Source organism: Pelobates fuscus, chromosome 4 (genome assembly GCF_036172605.1).
Source record: "Pelobates fuscus isolate aPelFus1 chromosome 4, aPelFus1.pri, whole genome shotgun sequence".
Lineage (NCBI taxonomy): Eukaryota > Metazoa > Chordata > Amphibia > Anura > Pelobatidae > Pelobates > Pelobates fuscus.
Genome location: NC_086320.1, coordinates 261367616 through 261387727, shown reverse-complemented (window position 1 = coordinate 261387727; position 20112 = coordinate 261367616). Strand labels below are relative to the sequence as shown.

The 20112-nt window shown below is 35.1% G+C and overlaps 1 protein-coding gene across 1 annotated transcript in view; it reads right to left on the bottom strand.

Annotated features, from left to right (window-relative positions):
* BMPER (BMP binding endothelial regulator) overlaps positions 1-20112 on the bottom strand; it is a 198776-nt gene that overhangs the window by 77497 nt on the left and 101167 nt on the right. Inside the window, exons 7-9 of the mRNA XM_063452077.1 lie at positions 12962-13061; positions 3809-3918; positions 1936-2076 (exon numbers count right to left, since the gene is read on the bottom strand). Of these exons, the coding sequence (XP_063308147.1) occupies positions 1936-2076; positions 3809-3918; positions 12962-13061 (351 nt within the window). The remainder of the gene's footprint in view (positions 1-1935; positions 2077-3808; positions 3919-12961; positions 13062-20112) is intronic.

The window sequence follows — 20112 nt, the reverse complement described above, 5'->3', positions numbered from 1 at the left end:
TTATTTGCAAACATTACAAAGAGGGATTTGCAAGTCAGTAGCTTCTTCCTTGTAATGACTTAAACGAACGAAGAATGAATTCCAATTTGGTGTTTATTTCAGCCATTCAAGTAGCTGAAATCCGACCTAAAACATTGGCCAAGTGGGCTCGCGCATAAAATTTGCAGTTCAAACTAGTGTGGGGAAAAGGTTATACGGCAAATGCCATCCACAAATTCTAAGATGGCGGCGTTTAGGACATAGATTCAGAGAAGAATTTAGGCAGTAAAAAAAAGGTAAAAAGTGGTACCTAGAGGCATTTGGGAGTAACTGGGGGGACAATAAGTTGGAAAGGAGTCAGGAGAGCGGTAAAAAAACCAAAACAGATGCACTATGATAGTGCTGTTTTAAATCTGTATTATTTTATATATATATATATATATATATATATATATATATATATATATAGTGGTCATTTGCTCAGAGGTAGTACAGACATGTTTTCCTAATACTATAGTTTCTAATTTTCTGTATGAATGTGCCCCCTGCTGTGTGAGGGCTTGAAGGGTGAGATTTACTTACCTTTCAGCCCTCGCCATGCTGTTTTCTGTGGGGAAGTTTCAAGTTTTTGGCTGAGATCATCAAGATCGATGATCTCAGCCAATCTAATACTTCTCCATAGCTAAGCATGACACCATCTGATTTGATATAGCCAAGTATTATTTGGCTATTTCTGCGGAAGCACCTCTAATGGCTGGTAAAAGTCACAGCCACTAGAGGCATTTAAATCCTGCAATGAAAGCATTGTTGTTCCTGCAGAATGGCAATGTTTACACTTCCTGGAATGAAAGTAGAAGAACATGGCATCCAGAACACTTCACTATGAAGGCCTCATTTTTGGGTGTGCCTTAAAAGTATCTTCTTGCCCAACAGTTACGTTTGAAGCCTATCCATCTCAGTTTTCAAGTCTCAAGTACGTCTGTCCACCCATCCATCCAGCAGAGAGGCTTAATATGGCCAGGATAAAGCAATTTCCCCTACATTATATAGTCCGCTCACTCTGTACCTCTATGCTATATTACTGTCTACACACAAATGTATTTATTTAATTGATTAACAATTTTCACAATCATATAACTACCAGATAAACACATATTTAATATTCTTGAATTACATTAGCTTTATTTATTTTATTAATTAAACAGATCTACTTAATTTTCCTTTTACCAGACTCTAGCCAAGAACTATCTAGTATTCACATTGTATCCTGCATTATTGTGCATTTAACTTGTGGTGATCTGTACAAATCATACATCTGTCAGATGAGACAGGCAGCATTATCTGTTTAGTTCTCGATGGCTGTCTTACCTACACTGACTCTAGATACAATAACCATTTATATAAAAATAAATAGAAACACAGAGACATAGAATGTGACGTCAGATAAGAACAATTCGGCCCTTCTAGTCTGCCCAATTTTCTAAGTACTCTCATGAATCCCTGGCCTTATCTTATTGCTAGGATAGCCTTATGCCTATCCCACGCATTCGTAAACTCCTTCACTGTGTTAACCTCTACCACTACAGCTAGAAGGCTATTCCATGCATCCACTACTCTCTCAATAAAAACAGATTAGTATTAATTGAATGCATCTCACTAAAGAATTCAGCAATCAAGGAGATTAAAAAAATTATATTACTTCAAATTTAGGGGATGGAGGAGGTGCTCTTGGTAAAATAGTATACACATTGAATACAATAACTGCATCAGCGAGATTCTCACTCATAAAATCTCATATTTGATTTCACCTGGAAATGTACCCCTTTGCTGGTAATTCAGGATATATGAGGGCTCTGATTTTTGCAAGTTTTTAGATTTTTTAAATTTGTAATTTATAATTGATATAAATAACACTTAAACAACATTTTAATTTAACAAAATACATGTTTCACATACCCTGTATATCTTGTTTCCAGACTTGCATATTTTGACTTCCTCAGTAGGCACATAGGAGACACATTCATCACAACAATAGTTTTTGCCACTGTTGCATGATCCAGCTGCAGAGCATTTCTTCTTGCATACAACAGTGGAGTCCTGTTTTAAAAATAATATATATTTATTTGCTTATCACAACCTTTTAACACAAGTGGAGCTGACACCGACATGGATGAGGCTGATAAAACATTGTATAACCAGAAATCGGTGGACTGTGTAGCATTCTTCACTTTACAGTAGGTACAAGAAGGTACAATAAAAAAACACATTTTATTCTTGTAAAATAATAAAGAAATAAATGAAATTAGCAAATTAAAGGACCACTATAGGCACCCAGATGACTTCAGCTCAATGAAGTGGTCTAGGTGCCAGGTCCCCCTAGTTTTAATCCTGTTGCTGAAAACATAGCAGAGAAACTGCTATGTTTACATTGAGGGATAATTCAGCCTCTAGTGGCTGTCTCCCTGACAGCCACTAGAGACCGCTTCCACGAAATCTCGTTGAACTCATGCTGGACGTCCATAGGAAAGCATTGAGTAATGCTTTCCTATGGGCGGGTTTGATTGCGCATTTGGCTCCACTCGGGAGCTGACGTCAACGCGTGACGAGAGGTCGCCAGTGCCGAGGGAGCCCATCGCTGGGTTACGGTAGGTGGCTGAAGGGGTTTTAACCCCTTCAGCCCAGTGGGAGGGGGGTTCTGAGGGAGGGGGGGACCTAATAACTCTATAGTGCCAGGAAACTAAATGTTTTCTTGGAACTATAGTGTTCCTTTAAGGATGGAGCATCTGTATGACCTGTTTCTTGCCTACTGGGAAAAAAGACCAGATCATAAACCCTTTATCTCATTATATGTATGATCTCATTATTGCAAAAAAATTGAATTATCTAACAAGTTTTCATTCTATCCTGTAAGTGTAATTATTGACCCCCTCCTCCCACACTCTATAGTAATGGCATGTATTATAGCGATCTATAAGACTAGTTAAATGTATATCAGCTTTTTATTCACATGCAGACATTTTTACATTTTGGTACTTTTTCAGAAAGTTGTTCATAAATGCCTTCATTCCAAATACACCTAAGCAAGATATAATTGTATCAATATATTTGTGTCACACCCTCTGTATATCTCAAGAAGAATATATATATATATATATGCTCTGATGCTAACATTTTCAGACCATGTCTGAAATATTGTTTGAAAAGGAATGGCATAAAATACCTAATATGTGTACAATGATATACATTTACATAACTTTTTTTTGTTTATGTATTCCGAGAACAGTCCAAATAAATGACAGGGTCTTTTTTTTTCTTTTTTTTAAAGCAAACGTAACTTGGTACTGAAGGGGTTAAAGAGCATCAATCTATATTATCGACACTGCATACTTGTGTGACACTTAAAATGTACTGATACAATAAACACAATCTGGCTAATTTAAAAAGTGTTTAAATGCACTAACAATATCTCCATTTTCCATTATTAAACAAATAAAATATCTATAATTTGCTTTCTGAAGTACATACGAGAAATCACACAGGGTTGCCGGGAACTGTCCGGAATTCACAAAGGAATTGCCAATTCTAGGTCAAAAGCTACAAGCTGGGAAACAATCCCCAATTTAACTTTATTTCCAGCTTGTGCTAAAATTTACAATACCCTAGTCTTAATTTAGTGAATACCTCAGAGAGACACATTGTGCATATTTTTAATGAGTAGATTAGTATCATGTTGTGCCTACATATTTTACTGTATATCTAAATATATGCACATTATCAATAACTAAATCCAAAAATGAAACCAAATATGTATGTAGAACGCATTACTTACCCTGCAGGTGCAAGAAGTGCAGACGTCATGCATAAAGCTGGAATGATTGTCATAGACATCACTGCGAAAAAGACAGCTGCCTGAAGGCAGGTCGAACACTTTCCTCTGGCCTAAAACAAAGCAATAAAAATATCAATGACCACATTGGAGTAAATCATTTATCTCCCTTTAAAATGTAACTTTAATTTAGCAGAAATGCATAAAAATATGGAAATGTTTATTCCTTCATACTAAAGCTTTGGTAAAATTTATTATGCGCTGTTACATGATGAAAAGCTGCATTGTGGACTACTTTGGAAACTCAAGATGAATTCTGGAGATACGTGACTAGGAAACTATTGCAAATCTAAAATATTTTAAATCGTTTTTTAGTGCATGGTCACAATTCTTGACATCTTAATAAAAAAAAATGCTCTGGACATGAAACAACTTAAAATGAACTTTAGACACCCTCTGGCTACTTTCCAAGTGTCCCTATTTAAGAGGGACACTCCAAATATTGGCCCAAATTCTTCCGCAATGAATATAAAAACAGAATAGCGCTATAATTGATTAAATAGAAATAACAAAAATGTATCAAACCTAAATGAAATACAATGAATCCCTCTGTCCCTCTTTTTTATGTAACTCCATATTGTTGATGTATCGGAGTGTATACACATCCCAGTAATGTGTCTTTAAACTATAATACGTGGGTTTTTAAATCAGTCTGTGTAAGTAAGGTGCATTGTTCTTTTAATAAATTACATTTTAGTTCTATAATTTTTTATTAGTAAATCACCTAAAATATATTAAAACAGCCCCAACCCTGGCCACACCTACAGCACACCCCATTAAATTAAAGTGTCCCTCTTTCTTCATTTGAAATGTTGATAGGTTAGGATGTGGGAAACGATGGCGCAACAAGGGGCAGAGTAGGGAGTAAGTATGGCAAAAATGTCTATCTTGAAAGGAAAACGATGGAGGTTATTTGAGTATAATTTGATGTTTGCATTTTCAATGCATGACTACTCACAAAAAGTATAGAGAGAATATTAAGGGAAGTAAGCAGCATACTGAGATGCATCTGATGACACTCTATCAGAGTAATTCACTAAACACTGAATTTTATCTGAATGGAAAAATCTGGTGAAAATGGCCGCAATGTCAAAGCGTAAATTTATTAAAGTTTATTCTGACAGAATTTGAATGGGACACCAAATACATCTGACTGAATTAATCTGCACCAATCACTCAGATGTATTTGGTGTCAGGGCCATCTTTACGCATGGACACACTGGGCACTTTAAATAAAAAAATAAATATATACACTTTTTGCTCCTTTATCAGACCCCCACATAATATAGACTCCATGCACAAAGACACACTGCACTCCCTCACACGCACATTACAACCCCTCACACGCACATTACAACCCCTCACACACACATTACACCCCCTCACACTGCACTCCCTCACACACTGCACTTCCTCACACTACACCCTCTCACATGCTGCACCCACTCACACACACACACACACACTATGCCCCCTCACATGCTGCACGCCCTCACACAAGCAGCACCGCTCACACAGTCAGCCTGTGTGTACTTGGCAGTCTTCCGTAGAAAGTATTATCAATTAACAATAAGAGATTTGAAAGGGGAAAAGTAACGCCATTGAGGCCATCTAGTTAGACAAGCAGCATAGTCAAAAGGTCCCTTTAGGAGAAATTATATTAACAGAAAACCTACCATAGTTATAGTACCTAAGATTAAACAAAGTGAACCAAAATACCAAATAAATAGCATATTCTGTATTTACCACTAAACACTCTTTGATGACTCTTAAAGCAATATAGTTTTGTTGCAGCGTTCAAATAAATCACTAGCAAAATATACAACCCAGTCATAAATCATATACATTTTTATACCTGTAAATATGAATGTCACAATATTTAGTCTCATACAATTTGTGTACAGCACTGACCAAAGATGTCAGTTAATCAGAGTGAAATTCATCACATTCTATAAGAAGCTTTTGCTGTTTATCCCAGTCAGCAGAAAAGCCTTTGATGAATACAAGAAATGTATTGTAAACATAAATCAGGCATGGGTTGCCTTGATCGCCTTGATCAAATGGTTTATTTTATTATTGCCACTTCCAGTACACATATACTTGATGCATATGATGTGTCATCATATTACTGACTTTCAGCTTTGTGTTACAGCCCGCATGATATTCCACAAAATCACTGTTTGTTGGGCATATCCTAAGTTTGCCTGAGTTAAGTCCATTTGTAGACTCAAGTTTATGGAGCAATTCAAAAGGTTAGTATTTTGCATTCTCAAACCACCAAACTTGGAATGGATTCTAATATGTTTCCGATGTTGGGCCAAGTTGACGCTTTAACTTATTAGACAAGACGACAAGTTGAAAAGTCTCACAAATTTACATCCTTAGAATTGTCACAGGGTACCTTCACATATCCATGCATCTAGGAGAACATGAGACAACATGCTTACAGCATCATTGGAAGCACTTGAGCAAAGTGACAATATGTCATGGGGGGTCAGCACTTTGGAGGAGCTCTGCGCAATGGACAGCTCTGGCTGGGGACAGGATCAGCATAGATGCCTATTAGTTTGACATTCCAGACAGTAACTCTCCTTTCTTGCATGGGACCAGCCTAGAACCAACATGTTTTAGGCATATTCCCCATTCCATTGCACACCTTTCCAGCCTGTTCCATAGTCACACCTCTCAATGTTTGGAGGCATGCATCCTGCAAGGATGTCAATGCATAGACATGTATTTTATATTTGTATTAATAATGACTGGCTTTATTCTTTTAAATGTGTGTATTTGTCAGCCTTATAAAACAAAGAAAAATAAACAAATAACAATAAAATAAGTAAAATATAGTGTGGGGGTATTTTTCCAAATGTTGGTAAAACATTAAAATGGAATTTATACCATTTAATTACAACATTGTGAGACATGAAACTGGAACAGGAGGGCATAAGGAAGGGGTAAAATAATGAGGGGAAAGAAGGGGTATGTCAGCCCACTGTGAATGCATGTTACACCCAGTGCTGAATGCATGCTAGACTGACTGCGGCCCAACTTAGGGCAGAACATGCAATGAGTGCAATGAGTGCAAGTATATATCCATGGTCCTAGTGCCCTGATATAATTCAGCACAGTGCAAGGTCCTCTAATGATGTGCTAATGTTGCGCTTACTGGGAACAACTCCTCCATTCTGTAGCATTTCTTGCCCAATTGAGGTCCTATGATGGTGCAGGACAATTGGTATGGTCCTAGGGACTTGATGGTGGTGTGTTTGTGACAAGATTACGCACTCCCAGTGACATTTTAAGGTGTGGATGCAGTGTTTACAATAAGCACTACATATAGCTCACCTGTTAGTCTCTGGCCACTAAATATGGCCCCAGTTGAAAGAGTGGACCCCCAGCTATTGATTGATACCTGGGTTTCCCTGGTGTTAGCAGGGATTTAGCCTGCTCACACTAAGTTGTGCGGCAGGACATTTAAAAGCCTTGGTGTGAGCAGGATTAAATCCCAGGACTCTCAGGTACTGAGTGATACCTGAGCAAGGATTTAGCCCTGCTAATACCTTTTATACATGACAATCTATGCCGTCAATGGACCTTAACGCCCTGCATTGCATGTAGTCCTTAAGTGGATATATAGGAATAGATAGTACTTAATGTTAAAGGTACCGACGACACACCATATCCACTACAGATCATTAAAGTGGTATATTACCTGCTTCCGTGGTTGACACAAACCAAGGTCCAAAAGGAACCCGCAGCCCAGCCCATAACACATTGACATGCTCAGCTCTGTGGTTGACAAAAACTGAGATCCACCAGGGACCCACAACCCAGTCCATAACATTTTGACATGCACATCCAATCAATGCTGTCCATATATGGATCGAATTGACATTGCTAAGATGGAAGTGTAACCCAATAACAATAGTGGGAGTGAGTGAACAGGCTGCATGTGCCATGGTGACTTTCTGTTTGTGTCATCCTTCTCGAAAACAGTTTGGCACAGAACCAGGGGATGACAACAGATGCTTGCTAGCACCATAACCACTATATTGGACTCAATTGGTTTTGTTGATTAGAATGCCACTTTAAAAAGCAGATAAATGTGTGCTCTAATAAGAAAAAGCCCTCTTTCTCTTCTCTTTTGCAAGTTAGCTGAACCTGTGAAGGTGTTAGAGTATGAAATTACATTCCACTTCTTTTAACGAGAGAATGCTAAACCACAAAAGTAAGCAGGTGGAACACCATCAATGCCATTTGTTCTCTCTCATGTAAGACCACCAGGGAATGTGTCCTCATACGTCTCCCAATATATAGATTTGAAACTGGCAAGCAGACCCACATATTTTTTTAAACACTGGGCTCTGTTAGGTGTGGTTACCTTAATTATAACAGGCTGCTTACACTCTCACCTAGCTGTTGTTTTTCACACTGCCAAATGGACTCTAGATAATTATACATCAACGAGTACTTGCAAGACAGAAAAATATAAACTCAGATGGAGTGATTATTTCCAAAAATACGTCAGGGGCATAAAATTTTATTCAAACTGGCACCTAAACAAAAAAAGAATATTATATTAAACATAAACATGATCATATAAAATGTGTTGATAGATTCCTTTTAAAATAGTATTTAGTGCAGGCCAACAGCTTCAATACACTTTTCTTAGGTCAATTTTATGCACAACACCAGCCAGGATTACTCATTATTCATGAATAAGTGGATAATTTACATTTCTTGATGAGATTTTTTTTTTTAACTATTCAATCAGCTGTATACAGTACTTACACCTCTCCTCTACATTTGTGAAAATCGTCATTGCTAACCTAAAAAGCATTTTATTAGTACACGTGAATCAGCACTAACGGGTTTATTTGCTAAACACCAAATTGTAGAGAAACTAAATGTTATACTGGGAAAATTGTTCTATCTAGCAATTTGAGGATCTATAGCTAAGATGTCAAACTCTGGCTACCCATAAATCAATGTCATACAATTCCCAGAATTCCTTGAATAAAATATGCGATTAGAAAATCACAGGAGTTGTAGTTCAGCAACATCTGGTTGGCCAAGATTTGAGTGGCCTGATCTATAGAATTACTTTAGGATTGACATTCCAACTGATAGATAAAGGCAAGTGTGGCAGATTTAGATGATTATTTACTAAAACAAAGTTATTTGGGTGTAAATTCAGAATTATTGCAATATTTAAGTGGAAAAATACACTCCAGTGTTCTTTATACTTTGACCAAATGGTAACCATAGTACTATACTTTCCAGTATTGGTAGACATGTAATAATGAAAGTTAAGGGTGAGGTATAATATTGGTGATGCAGTGCCGACCAGCCAGACTCTTGCATAATTGGTAATATACTGTGTTAGCATAAAGGAGTACAGGCATGTTTGAAGACATGCTCACATTTCACTTTCTGAGGCTTGTCTCTAGTTTACCTTATAGCTTTACTACAGAGAAACAACCATGGACAGCATGACTAACTAAAACTAAAACTAACGTTTTTTAGACAAGTGGTCAAAGACCAATGGCAGAGGAAGATTTAGGGATTATGTAAGATTTAGTCTGTGCAGTGGCTGAGCGTGAGAGGGAGAACTGATGGCCCAATAGAAGGTGAGCTGGATCCCTCTTTGTCTGGTGAGGGAGCTCCATTGTCTGGTACTAATATCATGTACAGACCACTTTAAGAGCACCTGTAGTCATCAAAATGTGCCTGGGACAGTGAAAGCACTCTTAAAGGGGTCTGCACCTGATAGTGGTGAAGTGAAGGGACTCTCAGCTGTGCATGGAGATCTCCTGATCTCCCTACGAGCTTGAGAAGGGCCCGCTCAGAGGCGTTTTGGTCGCCTTGGTCCAACTCTGCCGTGGGTGTTGGCGGGAAGGAAATAAGTATGAGCCCTACCTGCTTTCTACTCCCAGACCATGGATCATGGATGAGGGCTCCAGTGGGAACCAGTGCCAGATCACCCTCATTATTTTACAGGCCAAACCTCATGGAATTAGACCTTATTAACGACTGGGCAGTAATGGCTGCTCAGTAGCTAGTTTGTTTAGTATATATTACCTCACCCATGGCTTGGTAGGTAGGTTTTAAACCTCCCTTACAGTAATATAAGGAATTGTATTGACAGTTATTACACTTATGTAATGTGGTGGATGGATAGCAACATTGTGAACTCTCTCAGCACTGAAGGTTTTTTACTATTTTGCCTGCTGACTAATAGTGCTCTGAGCAGGCAAATATAACTTAAAATTATTGATCGCTTGCAAAAAGCAAGAGAACGATAATCTGTAAAAGTGCGTTTTGCTGGGTGCATTTGGTCCCAGATTTTAAAAAAAAATCATAAAAATAAATATTCCAAATCTTATACTTTGAATGTGCATCCTGCTTGATACATCCACTCTCTATTCAGTTTAAAACTGTTGCTTGGTAAATATTCCACATCCTATACTTTATAGTGTTCAGATGTGAAAAGAAATCATTTTCAGACACCGAATGCATCAGGCACACTGATGCAAATTTAGTTGGGTTGGCTGAATTAGCAATAGTAAATATAAGAATTGCCTATCTGGTCAGAATTCGGTCATTTTGGACAAAATCCGGTGTCTAGTGAATAAACCTATGGGATTTTATTAATTGTACTGAGATTTGGGAATTGACAAGGGAATTGCAAATTGTACACCAAAAGAACTGAGCTGGAAAAGTCCCGGCTTTTTCCAGTTCTTCTGTTTTGACTTAATAAATGCAATTCTCTTGTCAGTTCTCAACAATTTCCAGATCAGCAAATAAACCCCATTGTCACAAAAATAAATTATACTTTAAATACCAATGTCAACAAAGCCAGCTATAACAAGGAGTTCAACACGTTCTACAGTTGACCCATGAATTCTCCCTACAGATTTTTTGATTTTGTAATTTTAGTGTTTAAACATAAAATACGAAACACATACAACATTGAGTCTACCGCCATGTTGATGAATGCCTTAATGTTAAATTGTGTCTGTTTAACTTGAAATCTTACAAAATGCAAATATGTGTCAATACTAAAGATTGTTTGTATTACTTAAATGTAAATCAGAAAGCAAACATTGGGACAGGAGAAAATGTTCTTAAAACACACCAAGAACATGTTCCCAATGTTTACAAAGATCATATCACAAGAAGATTGTTTATTCTTTTTGTTGAGAGTGTTTGACATGGTATTTCTGTTATATATTTACTGTTATGTTCACATAGTTTGTCAAGTAGATTCATTGCTCTAGTCTCCCGTAACATGGGGCACCTTCTGTTGTTGGGTTGATTTCTTTAAAATATCTAGTAGCTTAATCATAATGAGGTCAATGCATTACAAGATTAACTATAAAAGGACCTACTGTAGAGTTTAATGAGATTGAATATTTGAATAAGACTTTGGATACGTATAATCTGATAAATACATTTGAGTAACTACTTTTGGAATTGGGATGGTTAATCTTTATATATTACTGTAACACAGACCACATCTTTTATTAACAATTTTATTTTTCGTTTAAAAACTGTATATATGAATGCAGATTACACTACACTGTGATTTTTCTCCTAAAGTGAAAGTATCTTGTTTAAAGTTTTATATACAAATATTCCATCCTACTAAGTAAAATAAAGTTACCCCAAAACATAGATAAGTTATCCGAATTCCTGGAGTAAGGTACCCATAAACCAATGCAGATGCTTATTTTAAAAGCTTCAGTGCAGCTTCTGGTGTCCAAAAAGTTGTCTTTAGCTGCAAATATCTGTGGGATACATTTTCTATGTGATGAATGTTGTAATATTTCTGGACACTGAACTTCCATAAATGACCACCTTAGTCAACAATTCCTGACAAAGGCCTCAATTTAATATCAATATTTTTCATCATATAAAATAATTTCATAAGTGTATCCAAAAATATTAAATATTTTGAAAAGCTTATTCAAAAATATTAAATCAATTCCAAAATTAGGACTTCTTAAAGTTCACTGTATAATGTAGACAACACTACAACATTTAAACTGATTCTGGCTAATTTAAACAGCTTTTTAAGAACAGAACTTGTTTTCTATAGATTTTAGGCCATCCAGAGTGACAAAAAAAGAAACTTTCATGGCTATACACTATAGTGTCAGGTGTCAATAATTTAAAGTGATTTTTTTAAAATTTAGGCTAAAATTGAGAAACTTCACAATTTATGGTTTGGTGAATGACCCTGTTGAGTCTACGATGTGAAGAAGAGACATGTTCGGCTGTAGGTTATTCTAAAGCATGTGTGGTGTAATTTAATTATTTTCTCTACACTATAAAAAATAATAGAAATGGTACTCACTGAAAATATGTCTTCTACTGTCTTCTACTCTCTATGGCCACATTTTAATATATATATATTTGGACAAGCGTTTCAAATGATTTTAGAATATCAAAAAATATTTCATATATATATAAAAAAATCTAAAAGTACAAAAACAAATCTAAAAATATAAAATATTTTTAAAAGTCATTTTATCCAAAAATATGAAATCATTTGAATTTTTTTTCAAAAATATTACATGGAGGCCTCTCTATAGGAAGCATATAATGTTGTGTAGAATGGATGCCAAAGTGATACTTAGCTCACAGATTTACTGCAGGAAATTGATGGATTAGTCAGTGAATTAATATGCAATTTCCAGAATTATTGTTATACCACATAATATTGACAGGAAAATGAAATAGCAGGATTATCCATAAAATATTCCTGCTGAAATTGTAGATGATCAGGCTGTAGAGGAAAATCATCTACCTTTACATACTGTAAATTAAATATTTCTATACTATTAAAACCAGTTAATAAAATAATAGAATGTAGCCTCATTCTGGAGTACTGGAATTAGAAAAACAAAGTAGGGAAGGAATTTTGAATTTAGAAATTATCCCTGTATTATAATACCACCTCTGTTATGAAACAAATAAATACATAGATTACATTGCTAGTAGTATTTAATATCCATTAGCAATACCATCACATGTTTGAATCTAATATAGGCATGTAAAATGGTTATAAGTTATGGCGTTTTAATAACTCACCTATACATTTTGGGCAACATTGTCCGGTAGGAATATGACTGAGGTGCTGTGGGCATGACAGAATCGGGCAGACTTCTTTTATGCATTGTGTCCTGCCTCCCTAAAGGGAAATAGTGACATTAGAAAAGAATGCTGTATGAAATAAGTGGAATCAGAAGAGTTGTTTCATTCAGTAAACAAGCTACATCTACAATCTACATATTGATAAGTTCATTTTAGCTCAATTTAAATCAGAATTTTATTTACATTTTAAATAAAAATAAAAAATATATATAATTTTACCCTAATGCAACACCCTTTATCTCTGCAGAACATGCAAAGCAACATGTTTTGCTTAAAAATCGATGTATTAACTTGAAAATCCTGCAATTTTTAAACACCACATGAATACATAATATACCTTTTGGATAAATATAAAATTTTATTTTGTAAAAGATTTATAAATCATAAAGAAAGAAACATGTTTTTTTTGGTGAGAAAAAAAAAAGTTTTTTTAAATATGAAATACACAGGAATACTGAATTAAAGCCAAAGTCCTGTGTAAAAGCTGATTTCCTTCAAGCAATATATTTATTATCTTCATAACAAGAAAGAAACATCATGTTCAGTGGAGGTTTGTTTAAATAAGCGCTGCTCCCTTTTAATTTGCTTTCCAAACTTGAGTTGGGAGTTCTATCGCATGCTACACGGTTTTACGACATTTGTGTTTTATCTTACAGTGTGTGGCATTACATCATAGACTATTCATCGCTGACTTATATATGTTAACAAAAGTCCAGTAACTAGCCTAGAATACATAACGAGAAACACATGACGAGTTTCTAATGTCACTAATTTAGAAGAGCTTGAACCTCTACCAAAGCTAGCAGTATTTCCACAACTACCTAAATGTAATACACGCAGTCTCGGCAAAAAAACCTCTCATAAAGCTGTCATGAATAAACATTGAACTTTCATTGAATTGGTGAAAAATGAGGTGCGAATCACAAAGGCAAAAGCTGAAATACACCAGATGTTGATAAATCTCAGATTTAACCTTTCCATTGCCATGGGCTTGGGCAACACATTGTTTCCAAACGGTTGTAATATACTATGGAACCGAAAGACTGCATAATAAGAAGTTTGTTGCTGTTACTGGATCTACTCTTAGTGAAACGATGAAGCACTTATCTTAATGAACACAGTGACTGTTTTGTGTAGCCTACAAACCTCTTTCACGTTTATTTTTTCTTAATATTATTATATGCAACATAATTGTTTTTATTGGGATGTGACAGCTATCTTCACAAGATGGGTTACATCTGTGTGGACTACCCAACGTCTGACCTGAAATAAATTATGATGACACCTACAAAACCTTTTCACAATAAACACCAGCACTTTTGGGACAACCCCAGCCTAAATAAAGCTGGCTGCTTTATATGCCTCTGAGAATGCTATGTCCTCTATAAACATGATAGGTTTAAAGAGGAGTGTAAAGGGCCAAGTTGAGTCTCTTTTCAGTCTACGAACAAATAAACATAGTCAAGGGCATGAGAAATAGCTTATGTCATGTATGTTTCCATACATATTATGGATAGCTGCAATCTATTATAACCATGAAGTAATAACTTTACATCACATTTGGAAGCTGTATGGGTTTCTTAAACGTTTCTAAGTTAAAATATAAACTGCTTTAGTTGTATTGTATACATGTAAAGAAGCTATCAGCAGTAACTATGTGAGCGTTTGTATTCTTGGATAACATTTCCTTGGTAGAACAGATGACATTTACATTTAAATTACGAGATGTAGTTGGATGTCCAGCAATAGCGGAGCTCCCACTTTACAATAAGGCATCGTATTATGAATATTGCAATCCAAAGACACTGTGGCATTAGTAAAAGTGACAAAGTGGCATTTGTAGCAATATTAAAAGAGCCTTTAAGTACGACAATACAGAATATTTTTAAAAGTTCTTTGATTTTATTGTCCATTGGAAGTGTGTCCATAACTATTATTAGAAGTTCGACTTATGACATTAAAACTATAACTGTATTTTCTTTGTATGACCAAGTTTTTCAAAAAGTCAACTCTCACTTCACCACCAACTTGGCTTGGCTCAATTCTCTTGGTTGTAGGATTTTTTTTTATTTTGCTGGTGAGATGTCATTAGTATTATATTGAACCATACAGTTTACTGTTACCTGTCTCAAAAATCTCTTATCATTTGTTAATAATCTAGTCGCTCTTTATCATATTTATAATGTCAAAATATGATCTCTTTATTAATAAGAAAAGATTGTAAAAAAGAAAAAATCAATTATCTAAACCGTGCTATAAATTCATAGAGGTTTCTAAAAAAAATGGGTATTCTGTAGGAAAGCGGTAAATTGAGACAATCCTTCGAAGCCAGGAAGCAATGACTATTTCTAAATATATTTGTTGGCACCTAAATTTGCATCATACTTGATGTAAAACATGCAATGCTGCTAAATTGATAAACTCTTTAGATGTTAGAAGACCTGAAGATAATTACTTTGTCCTTTCCATAGGACTGAAAACACTACTGTCAGATGACTAAATGACTAAATGACCTCCATTTGTCTAAATATACATAGTGATTAAGGAGAAAGCGCAAGTAACATTTTCTTTTCTTTGGTTTTTACTATATATTGGGGCTGATGTGTATTGTAGTCTTGCTGCTGGCCCAGCAGCAATGGGACTAAGCGCAGGACTTCTCTTTTTGGATTTGTCAGATATGAGGTGTACAAGACACCTACAATGGTGTGCCCGGGTTCTATAAAATACTACTACTAAAAGTTGTCCACTCATACTTCAAAAGGGCTCACTTGGCATATTACATTCAAATCAGTGCCAGTTTAATTGGGTAGCCACTTGGAAAACATGAAGCTTATCTGGTTGAAAAGGACAAAAGCAAAAATTGCTGATGTTTTTCAGCTTTAATTAACAATAAATGCTGAAGAGAACATGCATTAGCAATTCTACTTGAATTCCAAAGCTAACATTATAAATGTACAAATAAAAGTATACAGTCAGTGCTCTGATACCCAGAGGATGGATTCCCTGTGCCCTCCTTTGCCAACAAAATCCTCAGTGGCTCAGCCGGCTTGTGAATACAGATTATAAATGCATGTGGGACAGTTGTATATGTGGCTGTGGAAAGTCACAGATTGAAGCCAGAAACTCAAAATTCTAATTTTGTTTTTAAGCCCAGCAAAGTTTTCAGCTCCAAATACCTAATCCAACATTGCACCTTCATCAGTAATAAAAATAACTGTAGTGTGTTTTGGAAAACTTATAGAACAGGTGATACATAACTGGAAATGAATAATCCCCAAGGAGTAAAAAGACATATTTTGTGCAGATGACAGCAAAGCTGAAAGAACAACTGCTACGCTTCCTACAATTAGCATTGAAAATGTTTTTTCCCTGTAGTTAAATTCCGAGGGTGCTCTTTCTGGAAACAGAGCAGACCACCAGATATTTCCTTTAACATATTTGAAGCGATTTCTTTGGCTCAGGACTAGCTTGGCAAAAGAATACTGCATGATTTCTTCATAGTACACTGAAATAGTTTATACAAGCCATCCTGAAATTGTATCCCAACCTTGTATATACCACAATATACTGATTTCTAGTAGCTAGTATCTTGATCATAACATTTTTTAGCTCTCTCCTACGTTCCTGATGTTGTAATAGATAGTCCCCCTAGTCTCTAGATTAAGTAGAAGAGCAGGTGGTAATTAGCCTATAAATTAGCCAGCTCTTGTGGTAAAGAGCGTCTATCCAACAGCGAGAATTTTACTTTCTAATATTTCAGTAAAGTTATGACAGCTTTATGTACTTTGGTACATAACTGACATAACTTTGGTTATAGGGGAAGTTTGGACTCTTTCCATGTGAAACAGTAGTGGTAAGAGACAGGAGTAGTGAATGTCATTTTAACAAATAAAATATAATTCAGTGTAAACGGACATTGGTTTTATAGCTAAAAGATTATAATTCTAATTATGAATCATGGGTACTTGACTGCATATAATTAACATATATGATTTATTAAAACAATTCAGTTTTATTACAGTTGACTAATAGCGAACTATGCCAGAATGGTAAAATATCTAAATGTAACAAAATATGCTCACTGTCATTTAGAGAGATACTGGTTTCAATGTAATAACAATGGGAATCACCAAAATGTGCATTCCTACAATGGTATGTTAATTCAGCTCATAATTATATTTATAAATTCAGATGTACCTACTAAATTACATGGAAATATAAGAAATCCATAACAGTAAAACTAATTTGCTATATATATTATTATTAGCTTTTTCCCTATTCCAGGATTATAGAAGATAGAGTGTAGTTTTGTGAGTTGGTGCCACATTTATTCAACCATCTCATGTTGTTTTCTAGACATGTGAGACATGTTCATTCTCCAGACCGTATATAGTGTGACCAATGAAGACTTTCAGTGCCCCAGGCTCTTTTATAATAAAGTGGCTATTAACAAGCTGACCGCATTTACATTTCGGCGTTAGAAGAATTATACTTTTACACAAGAGATCTAATTTTGGATAAACAATTGGAGCTGATGCCTAACCAGGCCCCTACTTGCCTGAAAGTGACATATCTAACACCTACGATTTTTTTATTTTTTTTGTTAGGTGTACATTAACAGGAGGCCTTCTGCAAAGAGAACATAATCGCCGAGTTGCCTGAGATATTAAATTCACAAACATCTAAGGTTTTCAATCTTGACTCATCATTTTACAGGCTACTAATGATGCAAATAAACACTATTAGGAGCAAGTCAAACATGGAACTATTTGCTTAATTATAAGTTAAATATAGTTTTATTTACTGAAGCTCACTAAATAAGAAATGAGAAAATAAACATTATACAATATGAAATGTGCTTTATTTGAAAGTTTTATATTTAAATTTAGTCCATTTAAAAATATATATATATATATATATATTTATATATAAAAAAATGTTTTATCAATAATTCATTAGAATAAAACAATACATGTTTTGTAGTTTGAATTATCATTCATTAACACAGTGTGATGGCATGGAATGTACATGTTGCTCAGAAACAACTTGTTGAAATACTGGAAACATCATTGTACATGTATGACTCCCATTATTAAGAAAAAAAGTTCTTAAAGTGCACCCGTCAAGAGAAAATAACATGGTGCCAAGAATTTTTAGCCAACATTTGCTAGCAATATTTTTCTTTTAACCTTCTGAATCTTTAGTGTTATGCCTTTGGATTAGCAGTAAACATTTCAAATATGGCATCCAGATGAAGAAGTAGAATCTTAGAAATTCGAAGATACAGTCACATGCTGTGAATTGTGGAATGGCCCATCTTCAATCTGTGTATGTGGTAATTGTGTTGTAATCATCTTCCATTTCAGGATTTTATATCATTTAAATTACTGTATACACTTGTATAAAGTACAAAATACAAATGGATAAAAAATTCCTAAAATCTGAAGGTGCTACACCACCACAAATAATGATTTCTCTTCCCCCTGTGTGTCCCCGTGTTTTTCCACATTTCTAACCCTTTTTCCCTTATGTATTATCTCATCCATTTTATTAATTATATATTTATATTTGTATTGAATTTTATATATAATACTGATATGATTCATAATAACATTTATATTCTCTTATATTTTTCTCCTTATAATCTTTTTATTTTGTTCTCCTAATATTTAGGTTTCTGTATTATTTTATATATTGTAATTTTACAGGTGTTTTTTAAGTATATATTGTCTTTTATTGAATGAACATGATAATTTTTATAAAGTTTTTTGGTATTGAATATTTTATGAGTTTATAATGAAATGATTTGTTGTGGGTACGTTTGACGTCATCTCTGGATGTCCCGACGCCAGTTTCGGAACTATATAGACTGAACCGGAAGTGAATGCTTGAGGAAGCGGGCTGATGTCATGACGCCCATGCCAAAACCGGAAGCGGAAGATCGGCAGTGGTAGCAAAAAAGCGCGCCAATAGTATGAATAAAAGAACAAGCCTTGCAGCAAAGAAACACTCCTGACGAAGGCGAGAGCCGAAACGCGTAGAGTGATTGGAGAGAGACTTTCTTTATGTGGGACTTTTTACCATATATATTTTATTCTGTTTAATTTATTATTTTTTCAATACATTTTGGTGTAACTCCCTACATTCTGCGTCCTGAATGAATTTGGAGGTACCAGATACAGATTGCATTGGAGTTCCTGCAAGAAGTCCTTCTTTCCATTTTTTCAAGGCTTGAAGTTTGAGCCAGCTTACATAGAGGCTCTATACATGTGAGTGAGACCAACACCTGATGTTAAATAATTTTATTTTAACTATATTACCCTGTGTCTCTCTTTTTGGTTTATTCTTCTAGATTGATTGACAGAAATTTGGGTATTGTTATTCATTTATTTTGAGTGCTCTCGCCATTCTTTGTATTTTATTTTGTCACTGTATACACTTGACAGTGATTTCGTCAGCAGAATGCATAAATTCCATGAAAAGATGGCCTTGTCATCACCTATGTTTTGTGGATAACTGGACCACTTTGAGAGTAGTTTTAATGACATCCTATTACTCCTTTTTCCATTTAAATGAAATCAAATAGCACACTCTGCCATGAGGAATACAAGCTTTTGCACTCTAACTAACTACTTGAATTATAAAACACAAAATTAATGTCCTGTCACAAATTAATGGGTTAACTGCTAAAGAGATGATTAACTCTTCCTGTCACTTACAGCTGGACAGATGCAGGCACTAGCCAAGTATTAAATTCCCTTTCTTTAACTGGTTATAGACACACACATATTCAGATTTCTGCTTATAGGTTGCTAAACCTTTTTCTGTTTATACAGCAGTGCCGAGACACACATTATCATCATCTGGCCAGCATTATAAAGAATTTACAATATATGTTTCAAATTAACAGAAGAAAGATAAGTGTGTTCCTTCTTAGTGCATTGCAGCTGATTTGTGCAAAGCAGATCTAATTTTTTGGGCTACTAGTGATGAAGTCAATTTATAAAGAAAGTTAACACTGCAACATTAAAACAAATCTATTGTTTCTTGTATACTTTTTCTTAAAATCTGCTTAATCCTGTGGGTGC